The sequence below is a fragment of the Petromyzon marinus genome, chromosome 23, assembly GCF_048934315.1.
Source record: "Petromyzon marinus isolate PM22_M1 ecotype Great Lakes invasive population chromosome 23, UKy_Petmar_22M1.pri1.0, whole genome shotgun sequence".
NCBI classification, from domain to species: domain Eukaryota; kingdom Metazoa; phylum Chordata; class Hyperoartia; order Petromyzontiformes; family Petromyzontidae; genus Petromyzon; species Petromyzon marinus.
The window spans coordinates 7,526,918-7,547,788 of record NC_133689.1 but is presented as its reverse complement, the minus strand read 5'-3'; the positions used below and the strand labels follow the sequence as shown (position 1 = coordinate 7,547,788).

General features: G+C 44.5%; 1 protein-coding gene across 3 annotated transcripts in view; it reads left to right on the top strand.

Moving 5' to 3' along the window:
• Positions 1-20,871, top strand: part of LOC116945254 (otoferlin-like) — a 94,250-nt gene that overhangs the window by 33,938 nt on the left and 39,441 nt on the right. For 2 of the 3 annotated variants that reach the window (XM_032959599.2, XM_032959600.2), the window contains exons 9-23: positions 1,773-1,904; positions 2,012-2,074; positions 2,776-2,860; positions 4,250-4,409; positions 5,258-5,444; positions 7,984-8,170; positions 10,083-10,306; positions 10,713-10,821; positions 13,555-13,747; positions 14,806-14,926; positions 15,813-15,913; positions 16,459-16,549; positions 17,654-17,770; positions 19,231-19,386; positions 20,659-20,836. In XM_032959599.2, coding sequence (XP_032815490.2) covers positions 1,773-1,904; positions 2,012-2,074; positions 2,776-2,860; positions 4,250-4,409; positions 5,258-5,444; positions 7,984-8,170; positions 10,083-10,306; positions 10,713-10,821; positions 13,555-13,747; positions 14,806-14,926; positions 15,813-15,913; positions 16,459-16,549; positions 17,654-17,770; positions 19,231-19,386; positions 20,659-20,836 — 2,104 coding nt within the window. Of the gene's footprint in view, positions 1-364; positions 511-1,772; positions 1,905-2,011; positions 2,075-2,775; positions 2,861-4,249; positions 4,410-5,257; positions 5,445-7,983; positions 8,171-10,082; positions 10,307-10,712; positions 10,822-13,554; positions 13,748-14,805; positions 14,927-15,812; positions 15,914-16,458; positions 16,550-17,653; positions 17,771-19,230; positions 19,387-20,658; positions 20,837-20,871 lie in introns of all 3 variants that reach the window. The other variant, XM_032959601.2, reaches the window with a different exon arrangement.

Sequence of the window (20,871 nt, the reverse complement as noted above, 5' to 3'; positions counted from 1 at the left end):
CTTATCTCTCTGGTTCACTTAGGCCTCACTGCCACCTTTAATACACTGCTATATGGGTTACTACTGATCACTCCACTCTTCGTAAATGCCTACATTGCTGCCTCTTGCCCTCCTTCCCCCCACCCACCGCTGCTCAGGGGCGGAGCCAGGATTTTCAGCCCGGGGTGACATTCAACAAATGTTAATTTCAAGAATGATTTAGAGAGTCAGGCTGTTGAACTAGACGCCATCGGTTGGCGACACACTCTGACAATGCAGTTGCACGGAGTCCGCCAGACCGAGTGTCGTACACTTATACGCAGGATGTCACCCCTGTCACCCCCCCCTGGTTCCGCCCCTGCCGCTGCTTGTGCGTTGATCCCAGGCTGCCTTGCTGGGTGTACACTCTTTCTGGGCCCCTATGCTGCCTGCGTCCATCTGGTGACTTCCGCTGGTGGTGCCCTTCTACTGGGCTGTGCTCTTCCCAGGCACCCTGCTGAGTTTGCGACTACAATACTCCACCCCGGCGATGTACGATCACATGTAACTTCTTTATTTTCCACTGCGCCAATAGAGCTGCACTGTGGCAGTGCCGAAAGCCAGTCCAACACAGCTCAAGAGGCGCCAGGTGGATTGTTTTACTGCAGAGCCAGATCAGTATCACATTAATAACCCCACCCCTGGCCCTGCTTGGCCCCAAGCTAGTCTCACATGTCTTGTGAGGCCAGAGTTTCATGGTTTGATTTTTGGCTCACCTCAGCAAATAGCCAGTGGAAAACCACCAGCACCGTGAGAGCCCTGCGCTGGTATGGCTCAGATGTGCCAGTGGAAAAGCAATAATACTGCTGGATATAAACACTTCTTCAACCTCCGTTTTTCTTTGGTGATATATATTTGAAAACTTTTTTTTTATCAAAATCTCTCCATAAACTCTATTATTGCTATTATTGTTGTAACAATGTGATTCTTCATATGCGTGGTGATATTAGATAGGCTTTTCATGGATGCTATTATCTGCATTTGACTGTCAAAAACACTCCTTTTGTTCGAACATACACCTGTGCATAAATGTAGATATTAGAAGGGAATTGCAATTACCGCGCTTCCAGTTTGCTCCACTCATCCATGGAAGGACTGTGGGGTACTATAGAGGCTACAGTACTTGTGGATGTCGCCTAGCCAGAAATAAACATGAACAATATGAGCAATAGTACATGAAAGTGTAGTGCGCCATACGATTATCTTCATCATCAAGACCGTCATTATTATCACGACCAATATCACCATCATCATAACCACCATCGTCACCATTTTTACCATGACCATCAACCTGCACAGGATGGGATGAACAATATGAGCAATAGTCCATGAAAGTGTAGTGCGCCATACGATTATCTTCATCATCAAGACCGTCATTATTATCACGACCAATATCACCATCATCATAACCACCATCGTCACCATCTTTACCATGACCATCAACCTGCACAGGATGGGATGAACAATATGAGCAATATTCCATGAAACTGTAGTGCGCCATACGATTATCTTCATCATCAAGACCATCATTATCATCACCACCAATACCATCATCACCAACTTTACTTTACTGGCCCCCACCATTGGAATGTGTAATTTCCACAAGTGACTTACGACTGCCCATGGGGATGAGAGCCAGGGTTTTTCCCAGCATCATCTGTGGCGGGCAGAATTGCCCGAACTCAGAAGAATCCTCTGCTGGGTCCGTGAGCGGGGTTGCTGTTGCCACCACAATCCCCTGTCCTCTTGTGCAGGTGAGTGTGATGATCATTCGCGCACAAAAGCTGGTGGGACTCAACATAGACCCAATGGTGATTTTGGAGGTTGGAGATGCAAAGAAGAAAACAAGGATCGAAAAATCCACGAATTGCCCCAACTACAACGAGGTAAGGGCAACAACACACCCTGCAGTTTCATAGTTCCCAATTATTGTCGTGGGCCTGTGCTGCTGGTATACAGCCCTAACTTATTTTTCGTTTATCTTTCGTTGCAGTATTTCGTGTTTGACTTCAACACGGCTCCCAACACAATGTTTGACACGATGATTAAGCTGACGGTGAGTGTAATATTCAAAGTCGTACATGACGACAAAAGTCCATCGTACGGATACGGGTGGCCCAGGTAGATCGTTCACAGCTAGATGGGCAAGGGGAGAAAACACGAGGAGAGACACGAAGACAAACATGTGTGGAGAGATCAGGAGAGACGAGGGGGAACCATTTAGAGTGAGATTCACACAAGTAAACACAACGACAGAGAGACACATTGAGAAACACATAGAAAGACACAAGGGGAGAGAAAAGAAAAGACGCGGATGAGATGAGAGACACATTTAGAGTGACACTACCTCGCCTGCTATACAGGAGGTCGTGGGTTTGATCCCGACCCTGACGCCTGTGTATTTGGAGATTGCATGTTCTCTCTCCCTGCGATCGCGTGGATTTGTATTCAGGTGCTCCAGGTTTTTTTTCCTCCAAATTTAGAAACATGCGTTTAAGAGTAGTTGTCTGCTATAAATTCCCACATGATCAGCCACTTTGTTGAGCTACCAGTTGTGATAGCCAGGTCGCTTCTGAAAAAGAGCCACATAGCTCAGTGGGCCTTACCTGGTGAAAATAACAAGTAAAATTGTTTCGTTTAGACACTGCCTTCAAGTGTTGAATGCTGCTTGCACCTGGCTGTCTGATTCATACTTCTCCTCACAGCTGTCCGTGGTAATAGTTGCATTGCTGATGATTTCCGTGTGTTTATTCACAGGTAGTTCACAATAAAGATGCAATCCGAAGTGGGACTCCAATTGGCACCTTCAAACTCGACGTTGGCACGGTCTACAGTCAGCCTGGTGAGCGTTTATTATTCATAATTGTTGTAATCTTGGCTCGTTATAGCTGTGTTCTGACTTTGAGACTGTTTTCCAATCCTGTTTCAGATTTAAAATCATTTTGGTTTCTGCTCGTCAACGTTTTTGCTTCGAGCGAAAGTCATCCAGAGCACTGCATCATGCGCTTCTGCAGCCATCTGGAATGCTCTTTCTCCCAATATTAGGAAGCCACCGGAGCTATGCACTTTCAAATCCTGATTGAAAACTCTTTTCTTGAGAACTTGTTTTTGCGTTTAGTTTGTTGCCCTCCCGCACCTCCGATAAAGCACGGCTGGCTACGTACGGTGCAAAAGAAGTTCAACATACTTCAGAAGTTCAACATACGCCAGAAACCAAACGTCTCAGAGCGTAGTTTTTTTTTTAGCCTAGGGGATCCTAGGTTTGTGAGATTTCCTCCTGCAGAAAAGGGTAGCCTTGGAAAACCTTGGACCCAATGGCTGGATCCACCGATGGCACCGATGAGAAGATGTGCACGTCCTTGACATTCATCGCAAAGCAGCGTAGCAGGCTCTTTGTGGACTTGAGAGACACAGAAGGCTTGGTCCACTCATTCTCGACCTGCCGGCGGGACGACTCCAACAGAGGGAACGATGAATAGTTGACGGGTCTATCTCAGGATTACAGGATCTCGTCCTCCGTGGGCCTTCAGAGATTCACGCTCGGAAGAGTATTCCGAAACCCAACACTGAAGCAGACTCCGAAACAAAGGTTCTCCTGCTCTTATGGACCTAGCCTCGAGGTGCAGCTCCTGCTGGACAGTCCGGTACATAAAGCTCGATTAAGTGTCTCTGATCAAACTTGTAACCGAGGCTCAGGGTCGCCACACTCGTCCCAGACGACCAGCTACTCCTCGAAGGTAGAATCATCTGGCGGCCCCTGAGGATGGGCTCTTTTCCTCACACCTTCAACCACGCCGGCACCAAGCCATTGCTGTTGTGCCATGGCCGAACGAATATCCTCACAGGGATTACCCTGGGTTTGGTGAAGTCTGCGACGTGCTGCTGATCAGATGAATCTTATTGCTCTGAACTTCCACGTGTCTGCTGCGGCATTGACGACACAAATCGTATTAAGATTCGAGAGAGCTCCGGGAGTTTATCAAATGCTTCTCTCTATGCTAATGAGGATCACTCAAACTTTAAAAATGTAAAGCTTATATTTGTGCCAAAAGTGGTGCCAACATTCTAACGTGCAGTTGTCAACTGCCTTCAAGCTCACACGCACGAAGCCAGAGTACCACTCAGCCAAATATAAAGTGCAATGCTGCAGGATAATAATAATAATGATTTACAGTGTTGTTGATGATGCCTGTCCACCACTTTCCTTGTCCATGTTCATCATAACTGGCAGACCACCGCTTCTACCACAAGTGGGCCACGCTGATTGACCCAGACGACATCACGGCCGACGTCAGGGGTTACGTGCAGTGCGACATCACGGTGGTGGGGAAAGGCGACAACATCAAGAAGTCGCACAAGTCGATTGAAAGCGACGACGACTCGCTTGAAGGGTTTGTGCATTCGGTTCCATCTTACACAACATGACGTAGCCAAAGTAACTTTGTGGACTCGATATTGAACATAGGTGGAGAAGAACACCGCTAGGTTTCATGCCAATTATGCCAATTAATAACGGTCCATAAGATCGGGCATAACACACATCTTTATCGTGTATCTATTTTTTATGTTTCACAAATGTGTATGTTTGATATACACAAGTGTGTGAGCGTACGCAGACCTTTCTCAATTCAATGTTTGTGAAAGTTAATGTGCTACAAAGCCTGTGATACAACCACCCTTCGTGAACTAAATTTCACTGACCATAGACCTGAGTGCACTGGAGGAAATCCAGCCTTTGAATACACTTTCAGATGTTAAAGACTCAGATTAAATCTGTAGAGATGATACTACAGCCAGATAAACTGTCTCGAACGTTTCATTGAGTTGCTCGGGAAACACACTCGAGCAGCTAAAGAAATGTAACCTCAATACAACGGAACGAGTGTCGCAATGTGCATGCAATTTTAGGCACAATGCCTAGAACGCTATCTCTTCTATATCTGCACTGTCTCGACACCGTGCCCACATTTGCCCTCCACCTGTAAAGACCCTCAAACAAAAAACAGGCAATGTGTTTAACTTCTAGTTCACCCTTTCATCAACTTACTCTTTCTCCCCCAGCTGTCGACCTTCCTATTTTCCCAACAAGCGTTCCCACTGTTTATGTTGTCCCTACACCCGTGCTCAATTAACAGCAAACCTTGCGACGTTTCCCCCTCTGCACCTGCACTCGAACGTTAAACATATCTCACGTAAAATTTTCTACTGGCTGTTTTTTGGTTCGTTTGCTCGTGGAAAGGAACCTGATACTTCCGGATGGCTGCAAGGGGGAGAGGCAGTGGGCCCGTTTCTACGTGAATATCTACAGGGCCGTGGGCCTGCCCAAGATGAACACCGCCATCGTGGCCAACGTGAAGAAGGCCCTCATGGGCCAGGAGAAGGACCTCGTCGATCCCTACGTGCAAGTCTCCTTCGCCGGACAGAAGGTGCCAGCGAGCTGGGGGAAAAGGGGAGCGATCGTCGCAAGCCTTAATTGCTGCACCATGCATGCTACGCTGTGCGTGTGAATCTGTGTAGGGAGTGGAAGTGTAGCGGTTGGCATGCTGCACTACGAATTCAGGGACCCGAGTTTGATTTCTGCTCACGGCCAACACCAGTGACGAGTATCTGAACCGGTCCCGGGCCTCCCCTAGGTCCACTCAGCCTCAAATAAGTACCTGGTGCAGTGTGTAAACATCGCCACACGGGAGACAAAGGCGGTCGGGCGTGGTGCTGGACACACACCCCCTTGTGTGCTGTGCCGGCCTTCAGAGGTGCACGCTCACAGCACTTGCCCCAACAGTCTGTTAAAGCTATACGGGGGATCTTTTTTTTTTGTGAATTAGTGCATAACATACATAATATGCTGCCGTAATAATGGTTAATACACTGGATTCATCTTCCAGTGCAGCAGTTGAAACAATGTTGCAAGTTAATTAAATTACCATGCCTCTTATCGACGCAGCAGTATCAATGGGTATGCCACATATTCTTGGTTCTTTTGGTAAAGTAGATAGAAAAAAATACAAATAAATTGAAAATAATCAAAGCAAAAAAACCACAATAAAAATAGTAAAATAAAAATAATAAATTGAAAATAATAAAATAAAATAAACCACGACGTTTCGATTGCAACACAAGCGTTCTTCATCAGTCTTCATCAGGCGGAGAGGTATGCCACAGCCAATCGGCAGGTCAGGCATGGTGGTGGAAAGTGTGGCTGCGCCCACGTCTTCCAAAAAATATGGCCAGCATGGAAGAGAAGCGCAATATGTGCATGTATGTAGAGTCCATCTAAAAATGCTCCCGCAATTCTGCAGTATCAAGGCTATATCTGACAGCGAGCCCCTTTCATTGACTTTAGACTGATATGGTCAGAAACAAGTACAATGTTTAAATGTCAAATGACCTTAAAGAACAGCATGACTTAAGACCATGAAACGTATGCTAAATATGCCGGAGAATATAGATAGGCTTTTCTTCATACAACCATTTTGAATCTCCCTTTATTTTTAAGTATACGAGCCACTTTACAATGCTAAAATCGCCAACACCAAGTCCATCGCACTCACTACCATTTCACTAACCCCTTTCCGATGCGCTTCTGCGGCCGTCTGGAATTATCTTCCTTCCGAAATTAGGAAGCCACTGGACCTATGCGCTTTTAAATATAGATTGAAAACTAATTTCTTTTTAAATGCTTTTTTGTGTAAAGTTTGTTGCCCTTCCCCCGCACCGCCAATTAGCACGGTTGGCTACGTAAAGCGTGAAAGAAGTTCAACATACATAAATACCACTTCTCAGTACATGCAGCAGAGGAGTGTACTTTAATGCAATATCAAACTGACAATGGCAATCACCAAAATAAATATTAGATAGAAACAATAATAACTGGACATCTGTGAAAAAGAGCTTTATAGTTAATCAGATTCCTCCAGTATAAATAAATATTCTGATTCTGATGTGTTCGATTTATAGCAAATACCAGGCAAGGAGCAACAGAGATCACATATTAGAGCATGCCCTGCATGTCCCAGAAGACTGTAGGCTGACTTGCAAATAATCAAAATTAGCACTCATCTACACTAATTACACATAAACAGCAAATGCATTGCTTTACAAACAAAAGCTGTCCCCAAATTATAAGATCTCATGCTCAACCAACCTTATACCCTGATCTATACTTGATGAGGACACAAATAATTACCATCGGCCACGATCTATTCACCGCTTAATGAAGTCCTCCTATAAACGGCCGCCATTTTGTTCTTATGGTTCTGCAACGCAACAGCCTGCACAAAAGTTTATTTCATAGTTCCATCTCCACAGTGGACACAAACGTCGGCCACGTTCCCTCCTTTGGCCGCCGATCCAACGTTAGTTCCACTCATTGGCCGGCATCCCTCATCACCCTTGCAATGTGTAAACGCCGCTTAAAACCACTGATCGATGAACTCAAATGCTCAAATGCAGTTTCATGTTTCATAAGCAAACAGATGCCTTCCAATGTATGCATGTCTTCATGATTTGCCTGTAAGTGACCTCTTGTGTTTCGTTATATATAGACGCTGCATTATATTATGTGGTGCGATATCGTAACTGTTGTTATTATTACTGTAACTTCAAATTTGATGTTTCTCAGGGTTACCATTTGCGTTTTTATGCCTTATTTGCAATATGTTCTCTAACCATAATCCTCACTTTAGTTAAATATTTAAAAGATAATTTTGAAAATATTTATTACACATTGTCATCTGTTGCCATTTTTTTCCTTCCTTATGTATTTCTTTTTATTTCTATATTTCTCGCGACCCGTTATGTATGTTATGTTTGCCAAGGAACCGATGCCTTTATTGATGAAACCCGATGCAAGAGCTTCTTAGCTCACAGGTTACTTTAAAATAAACTGAACCGAACTGATTATCGCGATGAAATTATTATCTCGCGATTGACTCTGCGTGCTGCGTGCTGTGCACTGGCGCCCAGGGCAAGACGTCGGTGCAGAATAACAGCTACGAGCCGGTGTGGAACGAGCAGGTGGTGCTCACCGATATCTTCCCACCACTCTGCCGCCGCATGAAGCTCCAAATCCGCGACAGCGACAAAGTCAACGACGTGGCCATCGGCAGTCACTTCATCGACCTCACGAAGATCTGCAACAATGGGGACAAAGGTGCGCCAGTTTGTAGGTGAAAGTGAAGCCCTTACAATGACTTGCTCGCGCCATTGCTGGCGGAAGGGCTTTCGCTAGAGGGGGCCCTCTATAGAGCCCCTCTATAGAGAACTATAGCCACTCTAGAGTATTTTGGCCTACTCTTTCACGCAAAGAATACATTTTTTCGAATTAGCACGTTGTTACATTCATAATAAATGTTATTTTGGGTTAGATCGTGTAAATATGAATGTGTCCTTACCCCACCGCCACCCGACACAGCAAATTAGGAAAGTTTGTGACTTCTTCAACACACCGGCGTGTTGGAGAGTAAACCCACAGCATTTACAATTTGAGTACGACATTTCGCTGGTGATTACAACCAGCTTCATCTGGCGATGAGCCAGAATTGTGTCGAATCTTTCTGTTTCCGGTCTTAACGATACAGTTGTATTTAAGCGATCGACTCTTCATTCTGAATAACAATGGTCGCGAAAGCCTACGCGTTAAACGGACGTCATTGCATGCCGACTCATTGTCCATAGTTGGGCATGCTTTTGTACCCAAGCGAACAGTGTTCGTCAGATCACTCATCAAGCCAAACGTATCATAATTATCAGTGCTTGTATTTGCCAAATGAAGTGCGAAACCAGGTTAATATGATGGTGCTTGCGCGGTCATTGCTAACCGGGCTGCGATCATCTCATTATCACTAAGAACACAGTTTTAATCGCACGTAAACTCTGGATTTCAACTATGCTGGCAAATTGCTTTGATAATATTACAACGAACATCTTCGTTGCACAGTCAAAATGAATGAGTAACAGATCCCGAGGAGGCTCGATAGCTAAGATTTGTGTCAAGGAACTGAGCCCGCATCTCTCGAAATGCTGGCTTTGCAGCCCTCAGTCATCCACTCGGGTGGAGGAGGTTGAAGTTGTTCATTGAGTCGACCCGTCTCATCCCGGTCACCAGTCTTACACAAAATCCTCGTTCTGAGTATCTACCCATCCCTCTTGCGTATGTGGTGTGTGAACGTGGTATCATAGGCAACGGGACTCGAACACGTACTTGAGGAGAGAGGTTCCTGAAATGAATATATTTCAAACCTTTCATGTACGATTTTTAATGTTTAGATGCGGTACAACTAAAGTACTGTGGATATGAAGGCAATTTTGTTGCACAATTACGCCAGTTTGCTCACAAATACCTTTATCGCAGTATATTGGAGTACTGAACCTCTCCATGCCCTGTGCTCCCACCCACGAGGTCCGCTGTAGATCCCCTTCATTTAGGAGTGGGAAATATATGACCTGCTAACCACACCGTGCCTTGGGAGAGGTTTGTGCCTTATTCTTCCTCCTCTAAAGACTGCCGTATTATTTATGAAATAAAGAAGTTGCCGGTGGCTTTTGGCGATTTTAAATCATCCCGTTGAAGGGAGTCTAACTGAGTGAACATCCCTCAAGGGACAATTATGAAGAAAGAGTGTCCCAGACTGCCGCAGAAGCGCATCTGAAAGTCACTGCATCGCGCCCTTTCTGACGCGCATCTGCGGCCTCCTGGAAAACTCTTCTGACATTAGTAAGCTACTGAAACTATGCACTTTCAAATCATCTAGATTGAAAACTCATTTCTTTAGAACTGCTTTTTGTGTTTAGTGTATTGTCCTTTCCTCTGCACCTACTGATTAGCACGGCTGGCTACGTACGGGTGCGAAAGAAGTTCTACATACACACATTAACACAATTAAACGACTTTGTAACAAACAAAAAACTTACCACGTTTGTTCGTCCTTCTTTGTATTCCTATCAACATGGTGCTGTCAACTCGGTGTTCCTCACGTTCCCTCCGCTACACAGCTGATATATATGCGTAAAGAGGTGTTGCGACGATGTCATCGTCACCGCCCCCCCCCCCCCCCCTTTTGCAGGCTTCATGCCGACGTTCGGCCCGGCGTGGGTCAACATGTACGGCTCGACACGCAACTACACGCTCGTGGACGAGCACCAGGAGCTGAATGACGGCCTCGGGGAAGGCGTGTCGTTCCGCGCCCGCCTCCTCTTGCAGCTCACCACCGAGCTGCTGGACAAGACGTCCCCGGAGCTGAACAACACCACGGAGGTTATGGTGGAGGATATTCCGAGGATCAATGATGTAAGCGAAATGCTGTTCTAACGGCTTGTCTCGTCGCTGTCATTTTATTTCTTAAGATTCACAAAACGTAACTCTGTTTGTGGTGTACACCTGCATTTCAGCTCTTTTTAGGAGAGGGTTGGTGGATTGTATGGATTTGTAAGACATTTGAAAGGATGTCCAGTGTTGATGCATAGCGAGTGACACATATCTTGGTAAGGCCCCACCCTAACAGGATTAACAAGTAAGTGGTTGAAAAGTAGCATTTAAAATATTAGGATGGTAATAAAATAGTTTTTAAAAAATTACTAATTGATGGTGATACATAAACGTAAAGTCACTCATAAATAAACGATTAAGATAAATACAGCTGAAATTCAAACAGCCAAATTAATGCACTGTGTACGCATGTTCCTCTTGGTGACAGTCGGTGCTTGGGAAGATGGAAGAGTTCTTCTTGTTCGGAGCTTTTATGGAGGCCACGATGATTGACAGGAGTATCAGTGAAAAGCTCATCAGCTTTGAAATCAGCATTGGTGAGATGCCACTCTCCACCTCATTCATTTATACCATCTGGCAGTGTGTAGGGCTGTTAAGACATTACAAAATCACCCTCCAGAGATCTCTTTTTTCGCGGTTTTGGGGAGTGCCATTAATGGGAGGGGTGAGCTTGCTTGACAGAGCACAGTTGTTGGATGTCTGGTGAAATGTTTTATTAATTTCAGCCGTAGGTCTGATTCTACATTTAGCTTCATCCTGTATGTTGATAATGGCAATCATAGGAATTCCAGATACAAAAAAATGTCAATGCCCTGTTTGAAATCTAGGAATATTCCCCTCTTCTGCTGATTCATGCCATACAACAACAGAGTGTTCGCTAACAGGTATAACACCTGCCGATTGTGTGAACTCTGGAACATTTTAAGCTTTCGTGACTGCAGGAATTCATATTATTTGGGTCGCGTAGATAGGTTCAAATGAATAAAATAAAATAAACAAAAATCTACGACGTTTCGATCACAACACAAGCGATCGTCATCAGGAGGAAAAAAATAGGGGGAAAGCTGCTGAGGCAGACTGTTTTAAAGGTTTAAAATAGGTGCAGCCCATGGGTCATAAACAAAGTGGACGGGGCTCTAGAACATTTTGCTTCTGACCCAGTGGTGGCGCTAGACCAGGGGGGTCGGCAGCCTGCGGCCCCGGAGCCGCGTGCGGCTCTTTAAAGGCACTTGCTTTCGTGACACGTGACTTATTAAGGAACCACAGTCTCGTATTTACCACAGTGCATTGCGGCTCTTGAAATATTGAGGGTTTTTTTGGGTTTTGACCTAATTCGAAAAAAAAATTGGCTCTTCTTGTCATTTTGGTTGCCGACCTCTGCGCTAGACATAAGCATAGCAAATGAATGGCCCCAGGGGCCCCGGATTCATTAAACAAATAGGGGTTGAACGATATTTTCGGTCAAATTCCAAATCCTAATCAACATAAAAAGCGATGTAATCTCATCCCCACTTTGTCTGCACCTGTTTGCCCTTACAGTGAGGGAAAAACGTATTTGATCCCCTGCTGATTTTGTACGTTTGCCCACTGACAAAGAAATGATAAGTCTATAATTTTAATGGTAGGTTTATTTGAACAGTGAGAGACAGAATAACAACAAAAATCCAGAAAAAACGCATGTCAAAAATGTTATAAATTGATATGCATTTTAATGAGGGAAATAAGTATTTGACCCCTCTGCAAAACATGACTTAGTACTTGGTGGCAAAACCCTTGTTGGCAGTCACAGAGGTCAGACGTTTCTTGTAATTGGCCACCAGGTTTGCACACATCTCAGGAGGGATTTTGTCCCACTCCTCTTTGCAGATCTTCTCCAAGTCATTAATGTTTCGAGGCAGACGTTTGGCAACTCGAACCTTCAGCTCCCTCCACAGATTTTCTATGGGATTAAGGTCTGGAGACTGGCTAGGCCACTCCAGGACCTTAATGTGCTTCTTCTTGAGCCACTCCTTTGTTGCCTTGGCCGTGTGTTTTGGGTCATTGTCATGCTGGAATACCCATTCACGACCCATTTTCAATGCCCTGGCTGAGGGAAGGAGGTTCTCACCCAAGATTTGACGGTACATGGCCCCGTCCATCGTCCCTTTGATGCGGTGAAGTTTTCCTGTCCCCTTAGCAGAAAAACACCCCCAAAGCATAATGTTTCCACCTCCATGTTTGACGGTGGGGATGGTGTTTTTGGGGTCATAGGCAGCATTCCTCCTCCTCCAAACACGGCGAGTTGAGTTGATGCCGAAGAGCTCCATTTTGGTCTCATCTGACCACAACACTTTCACCCAGTTGTCCTCTGAATCATTCAGATGTTCATTGGCAAACTTAAGACGGGCATGTATATGTGCTTTCTTGAGCAGGGGGACCTTGCGGGTGCTGCAGGATTTCAGTCATTCACGGCATTGTGTGTTACCAATTGTTTTCTTGGTGACTATGGTCCCAGCTGCCTTGAGATCATTGACAAGATCCTCCCGTGTAGTTCTGGGCTGATTCCTCACCGTTCTCATAATCATTGCAACTCCATGAGGTGAGATCTTGCATGGAGCCCCAGGCCGAGGGAGATTGACAGTTATTTTGTGTTTCTTCCATTTGCGAATAATCGCACCAACTGTTGTCACCTTCTCACCAAGCTGCTTGGCAATGGTCTTGTAGCCTATTCCAGCATTGTGTAGGTCTACAATCTTGTCCCTGACATCCTTGGAGATCTCTTTGGTCTTGGCCATGGTGGAGAGTTTGGAATCTGATTGATTGATTGCTTCTGTGGACAGGTGTCTTTTATACAGGTAACAAGCTGAGATTAGGAGCACTCCCTTTAAGAGTGTGCTCCTAATCTCAGCTTGTTACCTGTATAAAAGACACCTGGGAGCCAGAAATCTTTCTGATTGAGAGGGGGTCCAATATTTATTTCCCTCATTAAAATGCAAATCAATTTATAACATTTTTGACATGCGTTTTTCTGGATTTTGTTGTTGTTATTCTGTCTCTCACTGTTCAAATAAACCTACCATTAAACTTATAGACTGATCATGTCTCTTCTCTTATCGCACTGTATTTCATTACATTGTATATTTTCTGTCATCTTCTAGATTTAAGCGGGTCCCCCCAAAAAGTAGTGCCTACTTAGGGCCCCCCAATGGACCTGCTGTGACTCCTAACATTCATATGATTACCCCTAATTTGAAACGTCACTCTTAATGTCGATGTCCTGTCATTCAAAGGGAATTACGGAAACAGCATAGACGGGCTGAACAAGTCGAACCCCCAGGAGCGCAGTGACGACGAGGATGAAGATGACGATGAGGATGATGAGGAGGAGACAGTGCTGCTGACAGCTCAGAAAGCCAAGGGCACGGATGAGTTATCGTCGATGTTCTCTACCACACCTCCCATGAAGCCAGAGACTAACGATAGGTAATTGTGCTCGCATAAGCATTCTCTGTTATAGTCTCATAGACTGCCAGGGGGGCAAGCACTGATCCTACTCTTTGGTTATTTCGGTAAAGTCACGTAGGTGAAAAATACAAAAATAAATAAAAGTAAATGAAATAACGACGTTTCGGATGCAACACAAGCGTCTGTCATCAGGTGGGAACAATCACAGCAAAAAGCAGGAGGGGGGGGGGGGGCGGAGACAAGGATAGAGAGGGTGCAGGGGAAAGGAGGCAAATGAGACATTGAGGGTCAATAGCCTGAAGAGCAGGGGGCAGTACATGGAGCACGTAAGGCACATTTCTAAATGATGGGACTGGGCAGGGCTGGGTGTAAGAGGCTGGGGATGTGGATATGAGAGCAAACAATTAAGCAGTTAAGGTTTTACCTGGTTGATAACATCCTTCCAATGATTGCTCAATTCGTATCCATCTTATCGGTTGAAGTTACGTCTATGTTTATATATCTGTTTTTTTTTGCTGTGATTATTCCCACCTGATGACAGACGCTTGTGTTGCATCCGAAACGTCGTGATAAAATTTACTTATATTTATGATTTATTTTTTATCACCCACGTGACTTTACCAAAAGAAACAAAGAGTATGAAACCTTGCAGTCACAAAAACTTCAAATCGAGAAAGCACTCATTCCGTCTCGTCCTGTTGGGAGATGATTTTACTCATTCCATTTCATCGGATGTATTTTCAGCAGTGGTATTCACTGTCTTGTCGAATCCGAAATGCTCCCATTCCAAACGCAACTCTTAAATCTCGATTGAAAACTCATTTCTTTCGGGCTTTTTTGTGTTTAGTTTTGTTGTCCTTCCCTCGCACCTCCGATTTGCATGGTTGGCTACGTACGGTGCGAAAGAAGTTCAACATACATGTATGCAACACATTGGAGAGCCACACAGCTTCAATCACAAAAACCCGTGCGGTAGTAATTCAGTTCGCTCCAGAATGCACATAGGGGCTCAGGCGCACAGTCTTGCGGTATTCCAGAGCTAACCCGTGCCCACGTTGACGGCTGTTTGCTGGCAGGCAGTACTTCCACATGCCTTACTACGAGCAGAAGCCGTGCGTGTACGTGGAGAGCACGTGGCACGACCAGCGACGGCGTCTCTACAACTCCAACATCATCGACAAGATCGCCGACAAGCTGGTACGTGCGCGTTGGCCATGCTGCCCCGGTGCGGTGCCCCACACTTAATGACGCGCAGGGTTTGTTGGTGTGTCCAGGGACGGGTGCTGTGCGAGACACCAACGTGATCGTAACGATTTAGCACGTGTGGTATTGGCGCCATGCTTACAGCGCACGATTATCACGAAGGCGCAACGCATCACAGACGAGTGTAGTATGCCAGTTGGAGGCGATATTTGCTTTGTGATTATATCCGGTTAAGTAATTGGTGAGTCATTTAACGAATTTGGGAAAGTTGGACCATGTTGTACGTACGTAGAACTTCCCTCTCACCATACGTAGCCAACCACGCTAATGACGCAGGGTTCATAATTATTTTTGTTGGGTTAGAGCACTTAAGTGTGAAGCCAAATGGTGTTTAACACCCTACTCCAGCGTTCGCAGATAAACAAATCAAGTTGTCACATCACCAAATCGTGTCAATTTAATAAATTTTCAACCAACTGGTGTGTTGAAAGACAACACCACGGCATTATGCAAGGATTTGCAGGGAGTTTTTTGCATACTCCTTATTGTTTTTATTTCATTGTCCATGTTTACAATCGATATTACGATGGGCAATATGCAATTATTTACATAATTCGTCATTATCAAATTCAGTTTTCAAAATTACTCAACATGCTCTTGCACTTCACTTTATTTCATAATTTTATCCCGATTCACTTTCAGTAATTGCCATAAATCCACAGGCTGTGTTGCATTTTTCCAGCTGTGTCTTTCCAGCAAATAATTGCATTTTTTTAGTGAAATCAATAGTACCAATATGAATAGTAGCAGCAGCAGCAGCAACAAAGCTGTGTCATGTGTTTGAATTATTGCTGAAATGGAAATTGTTTGTGTGTTGCAGGATGAGGGCATCAGCGACGTGAAGGAGGCTATGAAGACAGATAAGCCCCACCCGGAGCGCAGGCTGCGAGGAGCCTTGGAGGAGATGAGCAGTGGTTGCGAGTGAGCTTCACCCGCCGCACCTCGCACCCAAGTGCCTGAGCCCGCGGGGCGCCTAGCTACGGGTTGTCCCCTTACAAAGCCGATCACGCAGTGTACTGACCGTCCTGGAGTCACAAACCGGTGAAACCGTGTCCTCAGCTGTCGGTGTCGCTGATAAACATCTCAATGTAGTGCAGGGAAATTGGAAATTAATGTGGCTTTTATTATATGAGCTGCAGACTAACTTTTTTGTTACTTTAATAATATGTAAATTAGGTTATAGAAATATGGTTTCATACACTGTTTTATAAATATATGTTAGACTTAGTCATATTTTATAGCACATCATGTTAAATTCATCCAATTAGTGTAATGCTGTTGGGCTAACACAATTGAAAACTCAAGTATAGTAATGTTTGCGAGTCTGTGAGTATTTTTTGTATACTCCACTCATATTACAATCACATTACTCCACTCATATATTTTTGGTTGTGACTCGTGTGTTGGCAATTCGTCGGAATGTTTTTTTTGCCAGTTTAAAAATATGTATTTTTGTTTTATTTCAGGCGATTCTGTTCCCTGGCCAATAAAGATTCATCGTCAATTGATTGCACAGATCTTGACCGAAAACGGCTCAAGATGCGCTTGAAGGAGCTTGTAAGATCTTATTTTAAAGATTAAATAAGTGAGAGTGTTTTACCACAAGTATGTGTGGTTAATGTAGACTTTATGCCATGCAATAGTTATCTATTTGGTGTTTGAACATCTTATAATCTCCTGTTTTATTTCCGGAAAGGGTAAACCCACATTTTTTTCACATATTTCGTGCAACTTTTTTACTGTATGCGGTGGCACACCCCAGAAAGGGAAAAAAGAGTCAACGATATAATGAATGTAAAAAGAAAAAGGAAAGAGGAAAGGGAAGACACGAGATATGAGAAAGAGTGAGATATGAGAGGAAAAGGATGGGAAATGTATAACCCAGACCAAATAGTCAGAAAATACGTGGATAAACTATGAACTACACATTTTTTTTCTCATTCAGAAGGGATATATGAACCTTATGGCGGTATCCCGGGGTACCACAGTAACCACGGCTCTCGCATAATGTCCGTGATGCAGTCATTTTGAGTCTGTTGATGGTCGGCGATGGGGCAATCGACTCATCTCGACGAGCTGTACGCGATGCACTATTCAAAGTTGAAATTTTCAATAACGGATTTTTTTATGCTAATGTTTGGCGTTTCGACATTGCGGAGTGGCACTGATTTCGGATTGATTGGTACCCCAGTCGCGGAGTAAAGTAACACCCCTGGAAAAAAAAATAGTGTCCCAGAAATAAAATATTTAATTGCCTCGGCCTTTTGGAATTATTTCGTACCCCTGGGTACCGCCATAAGGATCATTTGATGTTAGGGAGTAAGAGGCTAGATAAGGGCCTCTATGCTGTTGCACAGAGCAGTCTGTTCTCACAGCGGGCGGTGGGGAGAGGGGAGGGATGCGTTGTGGGGGTGGTCATGCAGAAGTCACGTGATTTATAAAAGACTGAGCTGATTTAGAAACATATATAATATACAGCACTCTTTTAAAACGATGTTATGTATGTTATTTATACAAATATAAATAACTATGCTGGCAGCATTAATGACATGATGAGAGTCATGCTTTCTTGCTGCTTGTAAGCACACCTTTGTGCGATGCTATTTCTCTATGCTAGTGTGGATGTGACCAAACACTTAACTCTTTTTTTTTCCTCTCAAGGAGCATATTAGCGTACAGTGCAATAACCTGATCAAGCAGGTGAAGGGTAAAAACCTCAAGGAGCGGGTCAAGACGGTCGAAGGCTTCCTGCAGAAGCTTCGGGTCCTCGCTGACGAGGTGCGTTTCTGAGCTGTGGAAAACTAAAGATCCTGATGGCTGAGTAATACAGCACACAGAGCACTGTTGAACTGTGAAAAATGTATCCAGGTAGATCACCCACGTGTTCTCTCGTCTGACGTATGTATGTATGCATGTATGTTGAACTTCTTTGACACCATACGTAGCCAACCGTGCTAATTGGAGGTGGAAGGGATGGGCAACAAGCTAAACACAAAAAGCAGTTCTAAAGAAATTAGTTTTCAATCTTGATTTAAAAGTGCATAGCTCCAGTGGCTTTCGAATATCAGAAGAGCGTTCCAGACGGCCGCAATGCAATTTATTATCGGCCTTAATAGCATGCACAAGGTATAGCCCTGCATTTGTTTGCTTATGATATTGCTGGAAAAAAAGAGACTATACTCGAGTAAAAGACTTGTCTAGATGGTATTTGGCTTACACTTCCACGCCGGCCAGATGTCTTTGAAGAGGTGGGAGTACCCACAGTTTATCCCCACGTGCACGGCCTGTCGATCAACTAATTGTGGTGTGGTATCTAATCAAAGACTTACGCATGATATGCCAGATGACACGAGAATTTGAATTTTGATATAGCGATGATGCCAATTACAATGCGTAGTGTACCACCAGGTAGGTAAAGTTCATCATTGCACATTACGTACAAAGTGACTTGGTGGTGGAGGGCGATGCCTAAAAAGGCTTGGGGTCACTCACAATTTGCAGTGTTATTAACGATTGTGAAGGAGTAAAAAAAAGCCTCAATCGAGATAGTCACTGCAATATTTAAATGTATTTATGCGAGCTTTTAAAAACTGCTGAATACTGTAACACACAGCATTGCTAAACTGTATTTGATCACGACTTCCTGGATCTTGCCCCGAATATGCTTGATGTAGTTTCACGCGACACGTCCTCATTGCAAAATGTTGTGAGATTGCTCAACTTGCCGGTGAGCTGAAATAATAATGATAACAATAATATGAATCCGCACGTTGAATGCTTGTACACCGCTTGACAATGTATATGTTTGCTTGTGTCAGGCGGTGGAGGATCTTCATGACGCGGAATTGGTCATATCATTGTGGCCTCACCAAAAAATGTATTGCGTTGGCCCTGTGCTTCGCTCCATTGGTGGTGCTGACCCAGCATTGTAAAATCTATATTATTCTGAAATGAATAGTCTGGAACAACCACCGTTGACTTCCCACAAAGTGGTATTAATTTTATTCACCAAGGAGGGATGATCGCCTGAATGGTATTTGAACTCACAACCATCCTATTCTGAACTGAGTACCCTCAAAGTTTTTGTGTTAAATGTGAATCAAGCCATTTTTTTTTAGTTTTGTCAGGTGCTCTGTTTCAAACACATTGTGTTGAATTCATGACGCTAGAATTCTCAGTGGGTCCACAACCCCTACGCCAACAAAAACCGACGTTGTGGCTCCTGTTGTTCACTGCAGCCTCAGCACAGCATCCCGGACGTGTTCATCTGGATGCTGGTCAACAAGACGAAGCGCATCGCTTTCGCCCGCATCCCTGCCAAAGATATCCTCTACGCCAACGCCGATGAGGAGTTGGGGAAGGACTGTGGTAAAGTCAAAACGCTTTTCCTCAAGGTAAGGGCTGGATCATTCTATCCCATACAGACGATACAGGGTGGAGCCCATATTTGCTGTACTTCCTTTAATCCGGCACTGTGGAGGTGAGTGTTGGCGGATCGCACAAACGTTGCAAATCTCCATTGCCCATGAATGCAGAGGTGGTATACCCTGTCTTGCCAGGATAAGTCAATACAGCATACACAGGCAGGGCTAGGTTCCCGAGAACGAGCTGTAACCCGAATTTTCCACGTCGGAAACGGAACAATTTTCCCCCAGATTCAAGATAAAATCCCATAGCCGGAAATAGTTGTGCCTCCCCTACCCGATTACGAGTCGTTTTCTCTAGGTACTCTTTCTCGCTGTCATCCGTATTCTATCGCTATCTGTAACGTATCGCTATACATACGCTGCACACGTCTCATGATTCTTTAAATTCATTAAATATCGACCCTAGCACCACCCGTAATTAAAATAATGGCATATGTACTGTATCCAATTGTTTATGAATACCACGACACATATAAATATTGTTAACAGAAAGCGGTCACTTCCGAATGTTCGTTTATCGTGCCATAGACTCGGCCTTGACTTCTCTGATCACTGCTGGCTTAAGCAATTGAAGTGTAATTGTGTAAAATAGAGTACGAACAGGAAATAACTCATTAAAATAAACTTAAAATGAAGAGCACTAGCAATAGAAACTGAAAGTTACGAGACGATGTGGCGTCTATACACACGGTAACAATGTAATAGCGTGACTGACAGTGCAGAGTGGCTATACATTACCGCCTTGGGGAAGATGCTGCCCGCCTTATGCCTCGCTCCGCAGTATTCATCCACAATCTCACTGCGCTGCGCTACAAACGCAAAGTTCTGCATATAGATTTATTTTTTTTAACATGATATATGGAGCATTTCTGTAAGGTCGGATTTCCGTAAGACAGGTCTTCCGCAACCCGGGGACTTACTATATATGGACTCCACCTGTTTCGCCTAATGTGGGATAGATAATTTGTTGCCCACGCACGCGTCGCTTTTCTTTTCACATATAAACACTCGCCAATTGGCCGATAATACCTTCATATGTCGAGGTCCGCAGAGCTTGGGCATTCGTTGATGCCGGCTCATTGCATGCCTGCCTTCACACTCGTTTGTGGCCGCCTTGCGCCTCCGAGTAATGCTGCCTCTTCTAGAGTGAACACTGTGCGCTTTAAAAAGTTGAAATACTCGACACACACACACATGCACACGTGCACACACGTGCCCTGTTCTTCCCCTGTGCTGTAGCTGCCAGGGAAACGTTCGTTTGGCCCGGGAGGTTGGGCCATGCAGGCCAAGCTTGAGGTCTACCTCTGGCTGGGCACAAACAAGCAACGCAATAACTTCCTCAACGGCATGCCCACTGGATTTGTGGAGAAGAAATCGATCGATCCCACCGTTCCTCCAAGGGTCCTCACCTACAGCAGTACGTCAAAGGACATGCTTGTAGTATATATAAAA